Consider the following 19524-nt stretch of genomic DNA (forward strand, 5'->3'; position numbering starts at 1 on the left):
AAACACGTTGCAATCTGGTGAAAAATGGCGGAACTATATAGACATTATACAAAAGTAACTGTACTTACAGTAGATTTCATTCACGGTCTTTGCTGCCCTGTAACGGGTGCCTGGTGGTACTAAATCCAGATTTAACTCTGCCATTGGAAAGAGATTTGGCCTGATTCAAAGATGTATGACTTGGCCATATTAAGGTCATTTATAGGCCTGATATTCTATATTCATATTTAAAATTCCATGTGTCCGGATGGCAAAATTCAGTACTGTATCTACAAAAAACCCTGTAAATCATCTGCCCTTTATTCATTCGCTTCGATTTTTTGGTACACTTGATCTCAAGAAGGTGCTGAATGAGCTCAGTGGAAATTATTCATGTCTGGTCATTGGGTCTCATTCACCAACAGACTTAAGACAAAAGTTAAGAACACATTTTGTCCTAGCTCCACTTAAGAAATTTTCGGGCCGATTTTGGGATTCACGAACGGTCCCTTCGGGGATTCGCTCTTAACAAGAGCCGGATTTAGGAGCGCTGAAGAGCAGTCGTAAGTCGGACAGACTGGTGCGCACCATGTTCTTAATGGCTTTATTTGGGAGGAATCATGGTGATCGCATTCCCATTGACTCTACAGACATCCTTGGAATTAAATAATCGACAATAATAAATACGACAATATTTGTATGATAAAAAAAATTACGTTTTGCATTTGCCTCAACGATGCATCTTGATGTCCGAAAATAAACAACAGCACTACACAAACACTGCAAATTACGGTGAATAAATAAATGTATTGTTGGTTTTATTTTTATTTGTGGACATTGCTTATTGTATACATTGTAAGAGCCAGTGGATAAACATTCCACTGTTCATCTCGCCCGGACAATAGACGTGCTGTCCAAGTCCGACAGCGATTAATTGCAGGGATGTACTGTAGGATGAATAAACTTTGATGAATTTGACTTAATTGATTCAGTCACTTATTAGATACAGTTTACAATTTCTCTCAAGAACTAAACACATCACTTCAGTAATACTCAAACAAGGGTGTCAGATAATAAGCGTGGCACCGCTGGTGTACTGTATGCAGCGCATAGAGTATCATACAGTCTATTTTTGCTGTATGATGACAATACATTTGAATCTAATTGAATTTTGATTCAACAGCTACCTGTTGAATACGGGGATCAGCACATGCAATGCCGACCCTTGTTTTGCACACAGCCCTCCCATTATAATGAGCTGGAGGGGTGTGTCTGTATGCAAATTGGGTCTACGAGAACGCACTCCCCAGCTTGTGAATGAGTGACGTACGATCATTCAGGGGTCCGCAGCTGCGATCATTTGGCAAGTTAAGACAACCTCTCCAGGCGTTGGTGAATCCGGGGGTAACTGTCTGCCTTTCTCTTACGAACTTCCAAGGAGGTTGTCGTAAGAGAAAACTTAAGACAATGGACCTCATTCACCAACATTGTCTTAAGTTTTTCTCTATATAAACTCTGGTATGCACAGGTTAGATCTCGAACAAAGGGCCATGAGGATTTAGCTGGGGGAGTTACTCATTCTCCTCCGGCCTCGTCTAGGCAAGCAAGAAATGGGGCCCAGATAGCGGAGAATGTTTTTATTGAATTGGTTCCATCAGCCCATCAATCTCTGGATGGAGGGAGAGAGGGTGATTTCCATTCTGCAAAGATGAGTCTCTTGGCGACAATCATCCTCGGCATCAAGGACTGTTGCAAGGTTGCAGCTTCTTTTATAGACCTTCGAGTACCAATCGAATCCAGCGAGTGAGGGGCAGAATGAGAAACCATGAGACAATGTGCCCCCCTGTCATCAAGACGGAAGGTACTGGAGACACAGCCCATCTTTAGAAACAGATTTAATAAGAGTGCAAAAAAAATAATCATTAACACTTTTTTTTATCCACTTTTTCTCCCATTTTCTATTTTTCTCCCATCCCAATTTCGTATCATCCAATTCAACCCTCCCCTGTCTCGAACGCTGTTTCTTGCCTCCCACAAGCCGGCTGCAATGTGGACTAAGTCATACATATCACGAGTCCCCTCCGATACTCGAGGTAACAGCAGTCGCATCTTTTCACCTGCGCTGCGCGATCTTTCAGCGTCAGGGGTCTGCGCTTTGGAGGGGCGCCACCCCCATCGCTTCCTGATTCTACTGCGCAGGCGCACCAACCGACCTGTAGGAGTCGCTGTCCACAACGCCCGATCAGGCGAACCCAGCGTCTCCAGTATTTGTGGTGAGCGCCTTGCCCACTGCACCACGTAGCCGCCCAATCATTAACACTCTTCACTCTGAAGAAGATACTGTTGTGTTGAAACGGATAATTTTTTTTTGCACCATATTAAATATTTACATTTAGTCATTTAGCTGAACGCTTTTATCCAAAGCAACTTACAAATTGTCTACAACAAGTCAGCAGAAAGGGTACAACTCTGGAAGCTAAGGGTAAGTAACATTGTTCATCAAATAGTAACAAGCTTGAGTGTTACACTATGACTGCATAGTAGTATAAGTATAGTAGCATAGTAGGAAGGTACATAATAGTAAAAGACTGTAAGAAGGTAGTTAAAAGAAATTATTAAAAAAATGCTTTCAGATATAGTTTCACTTATATAGAAAATTGGTCAGGTTTCATCTGTCCTGACTGTGGTGGTTTCAGCTGTCCTGACCGCGTCTATGCTTTTACCAACCGGTTCGTGTTTCCGGGTTCCCGTTTTGCGATCTGATTGGCCACTGACCTACGCTAGTACGCCCCCCTCGCTATGAGCGTAGCAGGACACTGAAATGCGTATCACAGTACTGCCTCCAGGAACAGCCGTTTCCGCGTGACTTTATGTGCGCTAAAGTTCTGGTAAGTTTAAAGTGCTTAGAAATGCCGGTTCATTCATGCTTTGAGGCACGCTTCCTGACAGGATTTTATAATATTGTATTGACAGGATTTTATAATATACAATTTTAAGAAACGACACTCGGCTCAGCTGCGTCGGTCAGTAGTGTGAAGCACCTCTGTAAGTCTGTATTCATGGGACTATGAATGCCAATTTCATGAATGAATTCATTTTAATCATCCTGTGTTGGTCCTCAACATGACACGGCAACAGAGCGTAGTGACTGCTGAGAGCGTCGTTTCTTGACTCTCAGCTGAGAGCTGCTAATTGTAAATATGTTAGTCCACTCCACATTACAGTTCTACTTTTGTTTTGATGTGAAAAGTGATGCTGCATAAGATGACTGCTGAGAGCGTCGTTTCTTGACTCTCAGCTGAGAGCATAGTGACTGCTGAGAGCGTCGTTTCTTGACTCTCAGCTGAGAGCGTAGTTTCTTAAAATTGTCAAGCTACAATATTATAAAATACAATATTATAAAATCCTGTCAGGAAGCGTGCCTCAAAGCATGAATGAACCGGCATTTACCGGCATTTCTAAGCACTTTAAACTTGAACTTTAGCGCACATAGTCACGCGGAAACAGCTGTTCCTGGAGGCAGTAGGGCGTACCCATTTCAAAGTGTCCACGCATTATTTCTCTCTCTACGCTCATAGCGAGGGGGGCGTACTAGCGTAGGTCAGTGGCCAATCAGAGCGCAAAACGGGAACCCGGAAACACGAACCGGTTGGTAAAAGCATAGACGCGTCCTGACCGTGGTGGTTTCAGCTGTCCTGACTGTGGTGGTTTCAGCTGTCCTGACTGTGGTGGTTTCAGCTGTCCTGACTGTGGTGGTTTCAGCTGTCCCGACTGTGGTGGTTTCAGCTGTCCCGACTGTGGTGGTTTCAGCTGTCCTGACTGTGATGGTTTCATCTGTCCTGACTGTGGTGGTTTCAGCTGTCCTGACTGTGATGGTTTCATCTGTCCTGACTGTGGTGGTTTCATCTGTCCTGACTGTGGTGGTTTCAGCTGTCCTGACTGTGATGGTTTCAGCTGTCCTGACCGTGGTGGTTTCAGCTGTCCTGACTGTGGTGGTTTCAGCTGTCCTGACTGTGGTGGTTTCAGCTGTCCTGACTGTGGTGGTTTCAGCTGTCCCGACTGTGGTGGTTTCAGCTGTCCCGACTGTGATGGTTTCATCTGTCCTGACTGTGGTGGTTTCAGCTGTCCTGACTGTGATGGTTTCATCTGTCCTGACTGTGGTGGTTTCAGCTGTCCCGACTGTGATGGTTTCAGCTGTCCTGACTGTGGTGGTTTCAGCTTTCCTGACTGTGATGGTTTCAGCTGTCCTGACTGTGATGGTTTCAGCTGTCCTGACTGTGGTGGTTTCAGCTGTCCTGACTGTGATGGTTTCAGCTGTCCTGACTGTGATGGTTTCATCTGTCCTGACTGTGGTGGTTTCAGCTGTCCTGACTGTGATGGTTTCAGCTGTCCTGACTGTGATGGTTTCAGCTGTCCTGACTGTGATGGTTTCAGCTGTCCTGACTGATGGTTTCAGCTCTCCTGACTGTGATGGTTTCACTGCTAACCACTGTAAGCCATGACTGGGAACGCTCACATACTAGTGAGGGAAGGGGGGGCTCTCTGTGTCTCTCTCTGTGTGTGTGTGTGTGTGTGTGTGTGTGTGTGTGTGTGTGTGTGTGTGTGTGTGTGTGTGTGTGTGTGTGTGTGTGTGTGTGTGTGTGTGTGTGTGTGTGTGTGTGTGTGTGTGTGTGTGTGTGTGTGTGTGTGTGTGTGTGTGTGTGTTGCTCTCTCTCCTGAACCTATTTAATTCAAAAGGGAGATATTGATGGACAGTAGCTATAGTATATAGCTCAGTAGCTGTAACAGAATAATTGTATTAATTAACTATTATTCAATAGCGTTTAACTTATAATGAATTAAATAATTGTATAAAGTATTTTCCATATTCTGTCATCTAATAATATATTCAATTACCTTTCCTATCTGTATCAAAGTCAAAATGTTGGTATTGTGACAACACTACAAAATACAAAAGCAGCTTGACAACCGAAATCCTTTGTGTCTAGTAGGCATGGGCCAATGTGTGATTTTGGTGGTATGTGCTATTTGCACAGATGTTTGTCCCTTAGTAGCACACGCACAGTATAATATGCATGCAATAAATAGTTTGTTAATAAACTGTTATATGAAAAATGTTCACTGTGCTCCTAAATTTCTTTGTGTGCTCCTACATTTCTTTGTGTGCTCCTAATTCTTTTTTATTTAGGAGCACATGTGCTCCCTGGGAAAAAGGTTAGCGTAGGCATGGCGATATACTAAAAAGCAATTTATAATTTTTGGCTGGTAAGCCAAAAGCCACCTTGGCTGGTAAGCCAAAAAGTAAATTTTGTTCCCTGCCCTCCTCCCTCCAGGCATGTCAGACCACAGGGGTAAAAAGGAGAGGTTGAAACAGAGATTTTCAGAACAACACTTAAGACCTTTTAAAGCCCCTGGATTTTCTAGCTTAGAAAAAAGCATGGCTGGCAACAGAGTTGACCTCCATCATTACCCAAAGCACTCAGTTGCCAGAACATAAATAGGCCGTATGGTGAAGGCTGAAAAGTGGCTAGAAAACTATTCTCATTCCCACCTCGGCGGACTACACAATTTTCACTCAGGGCTAAGATCTATTGGTGTAGATTTAGGAATAAAAAGTTCTCCATTTACAATCCTGCCCGTTTTGCGCAATGATCATTTTAAAGTCGGGACTAGATCTTTCCTCGCGAACGGATACTTGGTCACGTAGCGTCGTTTTATTTGACGTAATTGGTGCGAGTTCGGTCACGTATCTCCCCTGCGACACAACTGTAGTCCTTTCTATTGCATCGGAATAAATAATGTTGGACAATCTAACAATAATTAACACATTTACAAGTCATTAAGTTTTGCAAATAAGGAAATAGAGAACATTTCAAAGCACTCAAAATGGCCAATATCTCAATTTCGACCCATTTCTGAATTGCGCAACCTTTTCTGAAGAATTGTCACTGCCGGCATAATCCGACCTATAGCCCTTGATGCTAACGTTATGAGCAACCTAACCTCATTCCCAGTTTTATCTCCTCCGTGAGATAAAGACTGGTAAAGCACTACGGCCGAAAGTGTGTATGGGGTAGAATTTCCGGTGTATGTACTTCCCCTGGAAGCTGCCTCCGAACGGACCAAACTTTTCCCGAATCCTGTCGGCAAACAAGCTAGAACGTCCCGGTCATGTAGTAAATTCTTCAGGCAAAGCCATTGCAGTGGCTTAAACGAGGAAATATTGTGCACTTCACATGTTTCTATAATTGTTTCGTCGAAACCGGAAAGCATGTAGCCGGTACTTCTGTTTGCACACTTTAGGAGGCATAGCTTTACCAGCCTATGAGCAACCAGTCTCGTCAAGAAGAACCAGAACCAGAGTCTGCTAATGTGTATTAGGATGAGTTCTGAAAGACCTACAGAAACCTTGTCCCCATGTGTCTGGTTGTGCCTGCTGTTGGGTGACCTATTCATCTTGATCAATTACAAACATGTAAGTGCTAGGGGTGGAACGGTTCACAAAATCTACGGTTCGGTTCGTATCACGGTTTTGTGGTCACGGTTTTCGGTTCGATACGTTGTTTTTTATAAAAAAAAAATGTAATACTCCAAAGATTTTAACATGCTTCTCATTTATTTGAAAAAATTAAGTTTACAGCGGTTTGCCTTAAATAATGTTTGGCACACAAAGGCCGAACTGACTGAAAAATATAGGCAACATTTGTAGTATTAACTTAGTGCAAACAAACAAAATAATTAAACCTTTCCATTTTTGTGGCCACATTATAGACAAAGGCCATCAACATAAAGTATGCATATGCTCAACCAGCACTAGACTTTCTTATCAAAAAGTAAAAGTCACTGAAAATATGATTAGGGTTTTAAATAAGGATGTTTATGGGGTTACGTGTAAGTTGTATTAATAATGATTTGCACTGGGGCGGCCGGGTAGCGCAGCGGACTAAGCGTCTGTCTACCACCGTAGAGACAGCGGGATCGAATCCAGCTGCGGTACCTGGTCGGCCGTCCATACTGGCAAAATTGGCAGTGTCAGCGGGTGGGAAAGCCGGTGGGGTGGGTCCTGGTCATTGTAAACAGCGACTGCTACAGTTCGGTCGGGGCACCTGCACAGCGAGGGAAGGATCTGGGGGAGGTAGTGTGACCTTCCACACGTTACACTCTCCCAGTGAGTCCGCGCTGCCAGGTGAAAAGAAGCGGTGGGCTGGCTACACATGTGTCGGAGGAAGCATGCGATAGTCTCTGCCCTCCCAGACCGACGGTAGGGGGTAGAGTGCGCAACGACCAGGAAGGGGATTGGGAATTTGCATAACGGCTAACATTGGGATGGGAGAAAAACGGAAAAAGGAGGGGGAAAAAGATAATAAAAAATAAAAAATAATGATTTGCACGAAGGAATGTTGTAACTGTTATCAAGGGAATGGGTAATGTTATATAAACCCCCCCACAGTGGTGTGTGGAGTTGATTCGTCCCAGCAGGGACCAGGATGTAAATGTCATGTTATGGGTTGGCAATACAGACGCACGGCACAGTTGACACACACGCTCTAGTCTCATGGCTCGTTATTGAACACAAACAGTTATCTTTGAAACTCTTGTCAAGCCTCGTCAATATACCCCCCTTCCCCACTCTGGTGTCGTGGAGTCACTTCGCTGTGAGCGTTTCCACGGTTAACTTGCGGCTAACTTTAGTTAGCTCGCGGCTAAAGTTAGTTAGCTCATGGCTAACGTAACGTTAGCCTAGCTCGAGGCTAACGCATCCCAATAACCGAACAATATACACACATGGCCCGAACCGTGGAGGTCTTACCGAACGGTGTACGGTTCGAATGCGTACCGTTCCACCCCTAGTAAGTGCGCTTCTTGTTGGAGTGTCGACTTCTCTATTGCTTGACCATTTATTGATGAAACTGTTTAATGAAACCCTGTAAGTGTGCCTGTTGCTGGGGTGCCGACCTCTGTTGCTTTAAGCAATTCATCTGTCAGTGTCTCCAGCTGTAAGGCATGTTGTTATGCTTTTGACCTCAGGTTCTATAGAATGATGAAGCTCATTTACTTGTTACTGTCATTCCCCCCCCCCATGGTTTTTATTTCCTCAATGAAATGCATTAGGTCACATTTTTTTTATTATTATGGCCATTATTGCATATTGCAAAATATTCTTAAATGCTTGTCACCACAAATATCGATATATGAGATTCATTTAGATTAATTCATTATTATCCTAACTCTTTTGGAATCGTCTGACAGCACTTGTTTTTCTGTTAGCTGTGTACAAGAGGTTAACTCTGCCAGCAGCAGCAGCTTGTTCTGGTAGAGAAACCCTTCATATTGACTTGTCTGTGTGTGCGTGCCGTGTGCATGTAGGGAGAGTGTTAGTTGTAATGTGTCTGTGTGTGCGTGTGCATGCAGGGTGAGTGTTAGATAATGAGCCTGGTCTGTGTGTTTGCGTGTGCATGTAGGGAGAGTGTTAGTTGTAATGTGTCTGTGTGTGCGTGTGCATGTAGGGAGAGTGTTAGTTGTAATGTGTCTGTGTGTGCGTGTGCATGCAGGGTGAGTGTTAGTTGTAATGTGTCTGTATGTGCGCGTGTGCATGCAGGGTATTAGTCCTACTTGTTCCAGTGGCTCTTGGAGTTCTTGTAGAGCGCTGGGAACATGATGGGCAGGATCTTGGCTGCGTTGTCACTGATTAGACTCATGATGTACTCGTTGTTCCAGTAGTACAGCGCTCTCTCTGCCACCTGAGGAGACAAGACGGTGATACTACAGTAGGCAGCATGACAGTTAGGGTTGGGCACAGAGAACCAGTTCTAATAGGAACCGGTTCCTAACTTCCGGTTCTGGAACCGGAAGTAACATATTTGCATTTCTATTCTTAATTTAGATTCTTAAAAAGTAATTTTTTTTTACTTTGTTAATTAATACCCTAGTTACAGTACAGCAACCAAATTAAACTGTATCAAGTCGACTGACAATGTGAATAGTATGAGAACAATTTAAGATAAAAAAAAATAAATAAGCGAAATAAGCTGTGACCTGTTTTGACCTGCACCTCAAAGAATCGGAATCGAGAACGTTTAGAACAGGAATCGAAATGGAGAATCGGAATCGGAACCGGAATCGTTCAAATCCAAACGATGCCCAACCCTAATGACAGTGATACTAGACAGCAAGACAGTGATACTAGACAGGATGACAGTGATACTAGACAGGATGACAGTGATACTAGACAGTGATACTAGGCAGGATGACAGTGATACTAGACAGGATGGCGGTGATACTAGGCAGGATGACAGTGATACTAGACAGCAAGACAGTGATACTAGACAGGATGACAGTGATACTAGACAGGATGACAGTGATACTAGACAGTGATACTAGGCAGGATGACAGTGATACTAGACAGGATGACGGTGATACTAGGCAGGATGACAGTGATACTAGACAGGATGACAGTGATACTAGGCAGGATGACAGTGATACTAGACAGGATGACAGTGATACTAGGCAGGATGACAGTGATACTAGACAGGATGACAGTGATACTAGACAGGATGACAGTGATACTAGACAGGATGACAGTGATACTAGACAGGATGACAGTGATACTAGACAGCAAGACAGTGATACTAGACAGGATGACAGTGATACTAGACAGGATGACAGTGATACTAGACAGGATGACAGTGATACTAGACAGGATGACAGTGGATGACAGTGATACTAGACAGGATGACAGTGATACTAGACAGGATGACAGTGATACTAGACAGGATGACAGTGATACTAGACAGGATGACAGTGATACTAGGCAGGATGACAGTGATACTAGACAGGATGACAGTGATACTAGACAGCAAGACAGTGATACTAGACAGGATGACAGTGATACTAGACAGGATGACAGTGGATGACAGTGATACTAGACAGGATGACAGTGATACTAGACAGGATGACAGTCAAGTCAAGTCAAGTCAAGAGTTTTAATTGTCACGGCATACAGGTATACAATGAAATGCGGGTGGTCTTGCCCGCAACGATGTGCAATACAGTGGTACATATAATAGAATCAAAAGAAGAAACAACATTGTGCAGTAACAGATAGCAGGTAACATGGAGTGACATCTCGGTATCTGTACATAGTTATTTACAGCGCATGTGTGACATGCTAGTTAGCTTTGGTAGTGCAATACACTGTTCCTGTTATTCTAATTTAAAGTGTCCTTTCCTTTGGCCATAAGTGTGCGTGTGTGCGACATGAGTGTGTGCCCGCTCATGTTAAAGTGTTAAGTGGCTGCTCGTGTGTGAGCGTGCACAGTGTGCGTGTCATGTGTGTGTTCATGTGTGCTTGTGTGTGGACAGTTCAATGTTCTGAGCACTCAATGTACATTGTTCATGGCTCTGATGGCCTGGGGGAACAAGCTGAGCCTAAGCCGCTCTGTCCTAGTAGCTGGGATTTGCAGGCGTCTGCCTGACCTCAGCAGCTGAAACAGGCTGTTATTGGGGTGGTGAGGGTCTTTCATTATCCTGCAGGCTCTGGATTTGCACCTCTTGTTGTATAGAACCTGCAGGGGGGGTAGTGCAATACCCGTGGTACGCTCGGCTGAGCGCACCACTTTCTGTAGGGCCTTCTTGTCCTGTGCCGTGCTGTTTCCATACCAGGCAGTGATGTTTCCTGTCAGGATGCTCTCTACAGCTCCTGAGTAGAAGGACTGGAGTATCTTCCCCGATACTCTGAACTTCCTTAACTGTCTCAGGTGGTAGAGACGCTGTTTCGCCTTCTTTACTACTGTGCCTATGTGTGTTGACCATGTCAGGTCCTCTGAGATGTGGACCCCCAGGTACTTGAAGCTGCTCACCCTGTCCACGGTAGCCCCGTTTATCATCAGTGTTGTGTGTGTCTCCTGCTGTCCTCTCCTATAATCCACGATCAGTTCCTTGGTTTTGCCAATGTTCAGGAGCAGGCTGTTGTCCTGGCACCAGCGTTCCAGTACCTCCACCTCCTCCCGGTAGGCCTTCTCGTCGTTGTCCGAGATCAGCCCCACCACCACCGTGTCATCTGCGAACTTCACTATGGAGTTGGAGCTGAACTTGGCCACACAGTCGTGTGTGTAGAGTGAGTACAGCAGGGGGCTCAGAACACAGCCCTGGGGGGACCCGATGCTCAGGGTGATGGTGTTGGAGGTCTGACCCCCCACCCTGACCGCCTGGGGTCTTTCGCTCAGAAAGTCCAGTACCCAGGCGCTCAGGGCGGAGCTCAGACCTAGCTCGATCAGCTTGTCCACCAGTCTGGTGGGGACTATGGTGTTGAACGCTGAGCTGTAGTCAATGAACAACAGTCTCACATAGCCCCCCTTCTGACGGTCAAGGTGCGAGAGGGTGCTGTGCAGTACCTGGGAGACCGCGTCGTCGGTGGACCTGTTTGTCCTGTATGCAAATTGCATAGGGTCCATATCACTGGGGAGGGAGGCACAAATGTGGTCCTTGACCAGCCTCTCGAAACATTTCATGACCACAGAGGTGAGTGCCACCGGTCTGTAGTCATTTGGACATGCTGGGGAGGGTTTCTTCGGCACAGGGATGATGGTAGACCTCTTGAAGCAGGCAGGGACCACTGACTCCGCCAGTGATTGATTAAATATGGCGGTGAACACAGGGGCCAGCTGGTTGGCACAGGTCTTGAGTATACGTCCTGTTATGCCATCTGGGCCAGCAGCCTTCCTGGTGTTCACCTGCATAAATGCTCTTCTCACACTGTGTTCCGACAACGAGAGAGCGTCCCCCCCCCCTCGCGGTTGCCCCCCCCCCTCCACAACAGCCGGCGCGCCAGTGACGTCACTAGCCGGAGAGCCAGCAGCGCCACTGTCTACACCAAACCGAGCGTAGAAGGTGTTGAGCTTGTCCGCGAGGGAGGCGTCGTCGCTCCCCATTGACGGGGCGCTGACTTTATAGTCAGTTATTGACTTCAGTCCCTGCCATAATCCTCTTGTGTCGTTTTGTGCCATTTGTGTCTCCAGTTTGTCAGCATATGTCCTCTTAGCAAGTTTGACTGCTTTGCGTAGAGTATAGACTGAAGCCTTATACTCCTCCATGTTTCCTGACTCTCTACCCAGGTTGTAGGCGGTGGTACGAGAGTTCAGAGCTGCTCTAATAGTGCTATCCACCCACGGTTTCTGGTTTGGGAAAATCTGCACCGTTTTCCTGAGGACAATACCATCAGCTATTGTTGTTATGTAGCACACCACTATGTCTGCTAGTTCACTGACGTCACTGGCACTTCCTATGAACATATCCCAATCCGTGTCTGCAAGCACGTCCTTGAGCGTGGCCTCTGATTCGTCGGTCCACTTCTTAGTCTCACGTGACACGACGGCGTCACGTGATCTCTGTTGATATGCCGGAAATAGCAAGATGGAGTCATGATCGCTCGAGCTTGTGGACCCCGTTAATGGCGGAGCGGCTACTGCCTTGTAACCCGCTTTGAACGGGGAATAGCAGTGGTCGAGTGTGTTCTTCCCTCTGGTGGAGCAAGCGATGTGTTGGAAAAAGGACGGCATCACTTTCTTCAGGTTGGCCTGGTTGAAATCGCCGGCCACTACCATCGCTGCGTCTGGGTGTTTGATCTGGTGTCTGTTGAGATGATCGTGTAATTCGCCCAGCGCTTTGCCCGTATTCGCGTGTGGGGGAATATACACGGCAGTCATGACGACTGCTGTGAACTCCCTCGGGAGGTGAAACGGACGACATAGGATAGAAAGATGTTCCAAGTCCGGCGAACACGAGTTTGAGAGGACCTGCACCCCCTCGGGATTAACCCAGGAATTGTTCGTGATGAGGCAGACTCCGCCGCCGATGGTCTTTCCTGAGCCAGCGTTGCGATCTGCACGTAAGACTGTGAAGGCATCCGAGGGAGAGACGCTTTTGTCTGGGGTCGTCGACGTGAGCCATGTCTCTGTGAGACATATAATGTTGATGTCTCTCATCTCCCGTTGGAACCGGACCCTCGCTCTCAGATCATCCATCCTACCCTCCAACGAACGGGCATTCGCCAGAAAGATGGATGGAATTGCTGGGCGGTAAACAGCTCTAGTGATACTAGTGATACTAGACAGGATGACAGTGATACTAGGCAGGATGACAGTGATACTAGACAGGATGACAGTGATACTAGACAGCAAGACAGTGATACTAGGCAGGATGACAGTGATACTAGACACTAGGATGACAGTGATACTAGACAGGATGACAGTGATACTAGACAGGATGACAGTGATGTTAACATGTAATCTCTTTGCATCTACTACTGGCAATACGGTAGTCTAGGTTGCCCTCTTGAGGCTGTGAAACGCATGCGCAGTTAGTCTGTGTCGACCACGAGCTGGAGTTCTACTGTTCGTTAATGGCTCTGTAATGATGTTATACAAATTGATTGAATAAACCAAGTAAACAGAAGATAAACGTTGTGTTTATTTATAGTAGACTAACAAGTGATACTAGACAGGATGACAGTGATACTAGACAGGATGACAGTGATACTAGACATGGAGCCCAAACAGCATTGCCAACTTCAACAGACCTATGACCAATCATGTTTCCTAGCTGTCCTGTCATAACAACAACGATTAATGCATCAAAAAGGAAGGTACTGGGGCACACAGATCATCTGTTGAAACGTTAGTGATTTATTTTTTCCCTAAAGATGATCCATGTCTCCAGTACCTTCCTTGCTGATGACTATATGGTCCTTATCTGAGCAACACCAGTCCTCACCTGAACAGGTTTACTGTGAACTCTCTCAAGTCTGAACGCTTAATGCGTATTTATATCTGTGAGGCGGTTGTACCTGGAAATGTGGACTGGACACACATTTAGCTAGCTGTCTGAACAGAGGCTCCTGGACCTTCACAAACTCTGAGGGCTCGATGACATCCAGGATCTCCTCCAGCTCATTGAGGAACATCACCTCCTTGGGGCTGTGGGTCTTGGGCCAGAACTTCAGCAGACCTATAATCACCTGGAGCGAGAGAAGGAAGAGGGAGAGAGGAAGGAAGGAAAGAAAGAAAGAAAGAAAGAAAGAAAGAAAGAAAGAAAGAAAGAAAGAAAGAAAGAAAGAAAGAAAGAAAGAAAGAAAGAAAGAAAGAAAGAAAGAAAGAAAGAAAAAACTTTTAAATAGAGATGAACATTTATTTTTGTGATCTTTGATTTTCAAGATGAAAACAGATTGCAATGCTGCCACTGAAAGGCCAGGGTGACAAACTCACCGGCTCGGTTAGACTGCTGTCCTTTTCCAGGAACTGCACCACACAGTAGGCCAGCTGTGGAGGCGGGAGAGAGAGAGGAGAGCAGCGGGGATGAGAGACAGAGAGGCTTTTCAGTTCAGCCCAGATCTTTATCCAGAGACAATACTTGGCATAAATGGACTCCTAACTCTCTTAAGCTGCTTTCACACCTTCCCTGGACTGCTGAACCTGAGTTACCCAGAGGGGCTGTATCTGCCAAAGCAGTTTACCCTGCTAGCCCCTTAGTCCTAAACCCATGTAGTGACCAGCCCCCTAGTCCTAAACCCATGTAGTGACCAGCCCCCTAGTCCTAAACCCATGTAGTGACCAGCCCCCTAGTCCTAAACCCATGTAGTGACCAGCCCTAGTCCCAGACCCATGTAGTGACCAGCCCCCTAGTCCCAGACCCATGTAGTGACAAGCCCCCTAGTCCCAGACCCATGTAGTGACCAGCCCCCTAGTCCCAGACCCATGTAGTGACCAGCCAAGCCCGTGGGAGGGTGACGAAGGATGATTTACAGTCATCCACACAAAGACGGGTTAGAGCGGCTTCAATAATGTGTCCGGCGGTAAGGACGGAAAATCAATAAGGCGTGAAAGGAGGCGTCCGACCCTCTGGGTCGCTGTTTTGTTTGTTTGTGTGTGAAAGGCGCTTCGGGGGGCTCTCGGTAGCGGGAGGCGTCTCACCTGCGGGTGGTAGACGCTGAGCGACTTCACTTTGTGGAGCGGCAGCAAGACGCGGATCAGGAACATTTTGTGCTCCTCTTTCAGTGGCAACGCGAAGCCGTTGATTATGCTGGAGGCGAGAGGGAGGCCAGCGTGTTGGTTAGAGGAGGTGGCCGAGGTCGAAGGTTACTGGTGAACATGTCTGGAGGGGGGCGCGAGGAGGTCACTCTTACCTGCCCAGGATCTCTAAGAGCTCCGCGATGCCGTTGTGGTGCTCCGTTTCATAAATAAACCTGCAACACAAGACCAAGGGGGCAATGCTGATGTATTGAAGGAATGAAAAAAAAAACTGTTATGTAGCTGCAAAACCATTTACGGTCAATATTCCAAAAAGCTTTTCACAGCAGGAGCACAGATCAGGGTCTGGTATTTAGAAAGATTGTATGAGAAATTGGTCCCCGGTCATAAATCCAAGATAAGACATTTTAAACTCTGAAAAAGCTTTCTGAACACAGGCTATACTGTACAACAGACGACCTCCTTGTAGCACGGATAAACCCTCTGTGGTCCGGGTGGTGAATTTATTTACATGTGTGCGTGCTTTGAGTTAAATGATTTCTCAAAATCAAAACAATTCTATTACACCAAATTGCACTGCCTGAATTGGCCATATTGGAAGAAAAAGAACAACACAAACATTCCATGCAAGGCCTCCATTGAAAACCGACCGTGGCACAGTGGCAGGTGGATTTAGATCAGGCTAACTCTGACCTGTAGAAGATGTTGTTTATCTGTCTGCGCACGTAGGCCCTCAGGCCCAAGAACTTCCCATAGATCCTGTGGAGAATGGTCTTCAGGAAGTCCCTCTCCCTGGGGTCTTCACTGTCAAACAGATCCAGCAGCTGAGAGAGAGAGAGACAGAGAGACAGAGTTCACATGCAGGCCCAGACGTTGACAACAAGGGTAAGGTAAGGTACATTTTATTTGTATAGCGCTTTTCCAGATTAAAATCACAAAGTGCTTTACAGGCAGTAAAAGGTTAATCAGAATAGAATAACCACACGTTACATCACATACAAGATTGTAGAATACTTCAAAACTAAATTAATTAAAATACAATCACATACACAAATGTTACACCACACATACATGATCAATTAAAAGCCTGACTGTATAAAAAGGTTTTTAGACCTTGTTTAAAAGACTCCACACTAACAGCAGACCTGATTTCACAAGGTAGCTGATTCCATAGCTTGGGTGCTACGACTGAAAAAGCCCGGTCACAACAAGGAAACTCACACGGACCGCGCCGGGACCAGGATTCTGATTAAGGAACACGTCAATATTATGGGAAATGGGCTTACCGTCTTCTCCAGTGTCAGACAAGAAGATAAGATACAAATTCCATCTCTGTGCGTTCAGTAGAAAGATAGACCAGCTAGCCTAGCTGTTGGCCAAAAACACCTCTCCTAGAGCCATATGAAATCCGTTTTATTTTTTTCCAAATTCCATTTTATTTTTTTCCAAATTCCGTTTTTTTCGTTTTAATATTTCAGAATTCTGTATTTTGCTTTGTACGCTCATTTTACCATCAGAAATAGTGTCTAATAAGTGGGAATGAATAAATGTTCAAATTTTTTTTTTATCTACTTTTTCTCCCATTTTTCTATATTTTTTCTCTCATCCCAATTTCGTATCATCCAATTCAACCCTCCCCTGTCACGGACGCTGTTTCTTGCCTCCCACAAGCCGGCTGCAATGTGGACTAAGTCATACATAGCACAAGTCCCCTCCGGTACTTGAGGTAACAGCAGTCGCATCTTTTCACCTGCGCAGCTCGATCTCTCAGTGGCGAGGAGTAACGCGTGGGAGGCTCACGCTGCCCCCGACACTTCCTGATTCTACTGCGCAGGCGCACAAACCGACCTGTAGGAGTCGCTGTCCACAACGCCCGATCCCCACCCATCAGTTTCCCACCCCCTAATACGGCCAATGTGTATTAGTACGGACGACCAGCTAAACTGAAAGCAAATGTGGAGCGCTGGGCTCGAACTGACGAGCCCAGCGTCTCCAGCATTTCGTGGCGAGCGCCTTGCCCACTACGCCACGTAGCCGCCCTAAATGTCCACAATTTAATAAGATATAACAGTCCATTTAATAGGGCTGTCTTAAATACTTTGAAGCTTCGAAGCTTCGTTCGATGGGCATGGGATTCGAATATAAAAATAAAATTCAATTATTAAAAAAAAAATTTAAAAAAAATTATATATATATATTTTTGCAAAATCAACTCTGCCTCTCTTTGTTAATTACAACAAGCAATGCTGTTTGTTATTTAAGATGAGGTCGGACTCGGCACTGACAGATTTGTGTTCATTGTGCTGCTTTTATAAAGCCTCAAATGACGGCTTACAATATTTCATGAAAGCAAAGTGTTTTGTTTGTCTAAGATTTAAAAAGGTTTAAACTTTACAGCACTGACAAAGTTGAACAAAGTGCTGTACAAGTCCCACAACATAAAAGAAAGAAAAAGTATAAAAAAAAGAAAAAGAATTTATAGTTGATTCCATTTTTATTGCTCAATTCCACGATTCCGTCCGCGATTCCGTGATCGCGGATTCCATATGGCTCTACTCCCAGAGTTTTAAGCTAGACTAGCTGGTCCGTATCCGGTTCCATTTATTTGTGCTAAGCTAGGCTAGCTTGCAGCCGGATAGCTTTCTACTGAACGAACGCACAGAGAAGAAATTGGTATCCATCTTCTTGTCCGACTCTGGAGAAGATGGCAAGTGCATTTCCCATAGTGTTGATGCGTTCCTTTAAGTGACTCAAACATTTCCAACGCTGGTCCACGTCAGTGTTCCAGTCGTCACTCACTTCCGCATCAGTGACCGAATCCTTGTAATGTAAGAACCTTGATGGTTCATTGTTTTTATTAATGCAGAAGATCTGAAGAAACCATCCCATATAATAATGATAATAACATCATGTACGGTAAATGTGGAGAAACTGCAGTATGTGGCACATCCCGCGTCAGGTCTGTAAGAAGAGATCACATACTGAAATACAGGGAATATCTAGTGGTTGATATCCGTTTAAATTATTCCATCAAAAACTAAATATGCACTCTGTCATGTCATGGAGGTAATTAAAGGATCCTAGAGCAGCTGTGGTACGTTTCCCTCTCACATATACTGACCTGATGGGGAACACTTACAGGTCTGGGACCAAGAGGTCATATTTACTGCCATAGCAACACATTAAATCAAGACATAGTATGTACTTTTACAAGGCTACGTTTGAAATCAAGACATAGTATGTACTGTACTGATCCCATGGCTACATTTTAAATCAAGACATAGTATGTACTTATTACAAGGCTACATTTTTAATCAAGACATAGTATGTACTGTACTGATCCCATGGCTACATTTTAAATCAAGACATAGTATGTACTTATTACAAGGCTACATTTTAAATCAAGACATAGTAAGTACTGTACTGATCCCATGGCTACATTTTAAATCAAGACATAGTATGTACTTATTACAAGGCTACATTTTAAATCAAGACATAGTATGTACTTATTACAAGGCTACATTTTAAATCAAGAGAGGTATGTACTTATTACAAGGCTACATTTTAAATCAAGACATGGTATGTACTTAATATTACAAGGCTACATTTTAAATCAAGAGATAGTATGTACTTATTACAAGGATACATTTTAAATCAAGACATAGTATGTACTTATTACAAGGCTACATTTTAAATCAAGAGATAGTATGTACTTATTACAAGGCTACATTTTAAATCAAGACATAGTATGTACTTATTACAAGGCTACATTTTAAATCAAGAGATAGTATGTACTTATTACAAGGCTACATTTTAAATCAAGATAGTATGTACTTATTACAAGGCTACATTTTAAATCAAGAGATAGTATGTACTTATTACAAGGCTACATTTTAAATCAAGAGATAGTATGTACTTATTACAAGGCTACATTTTAAATCAAGAGATAGTATGTACTTATTACAAGGCTACATTTTAAATCAAGAGATAGTATGTACTTATTACAAGGCTACATTTTAAATCAAGAGATAGTATGTACTTATTACAAGGCTACATTTTAAATCAAGACATAGTATGTACTTATTACAAGGCTACATTTTAAATCAAGACATAGGGCTAGATCCACAAATAATGGATTCCTATCTGCCGGGTTTGTCCAATAATAATACAATAATAATACAAATCTACCAAAAAGAAATCTAAAAAAGAACATCAAATCACATAGTTCTTCATATTAGGATCTAACGTTCCAATAGGCCTCTTTTTTTTTTACGGCTTGATCATCACACACAGTATAGACAATTGTAAAATAGACAGTAATAAAAGAGCAAAATAGAGTAGACGGAGTAAAATAGGGCAGTGCTCACAGGACTGTACTGCCCTGAACAATAAGAACTCTTCCAACAGAACGACGCTCCCTGTAGTTGCTCACACTCAGTCACATTTCAGGTGTGGTTTAGAATTACATGCACTCAAATGCTCAATGCTGCTTATAAGTACTATAATATAATTACAGTGTAAT

At 44.4% G+C, this 19524-nt stretch overlaps 1 protein-coding gene across 2 annotated transcripts in view; it reads right to left on the reverse strand.

Moving 5' to 3' along the window:
- ppp2r5d (protein phosphatase 2, regulatory subunit B', delta) overlaps positions 1–19524 on the reverse strand; it is a 92615-nt gene that overhangs the window by 13039 nt on the left and 60052 nt on the right. For both annotated transcript variants that reach the window (XM_084321782.1, XM_084321781.1), the window contains exons 7-12: positions 15696–15826; positions 15158–15217; positions 14946–15054; positions 14241–14294; positions 13823–13993; positions 8593–8720 (exon numbers count right to left, since the gene is read on the reverse strand). In XM_084321782.1, the coding sequence (XP_084177908.1) occupies positions 8593–8720; positions 13823–13993; positions 14241–14294; positions 14946–15054; positions 15158–15217; positions 15696–15826 (653 nt within the window). The remainder of the gene's footprint in view (positions 1–8592; positions 8721–13822; positions 13994–14240; positions 14295–14945; positions 15055–15157; positions 15218–15695; positions 15827–19524) is intronic.

The sequence above is a fragment of the Notolepis coatsorum genome (genome assembly GCF_963971535.1).
Source record: "Notolepis coatsorum genome assembly, chromosome: 9".
Lineage (NCBI taxonomy): Eukaryota > Metazoa > Chordata > Actinopteri > Aulopiformes > Paralepididae > Notolepis > Notolepis coatsorum.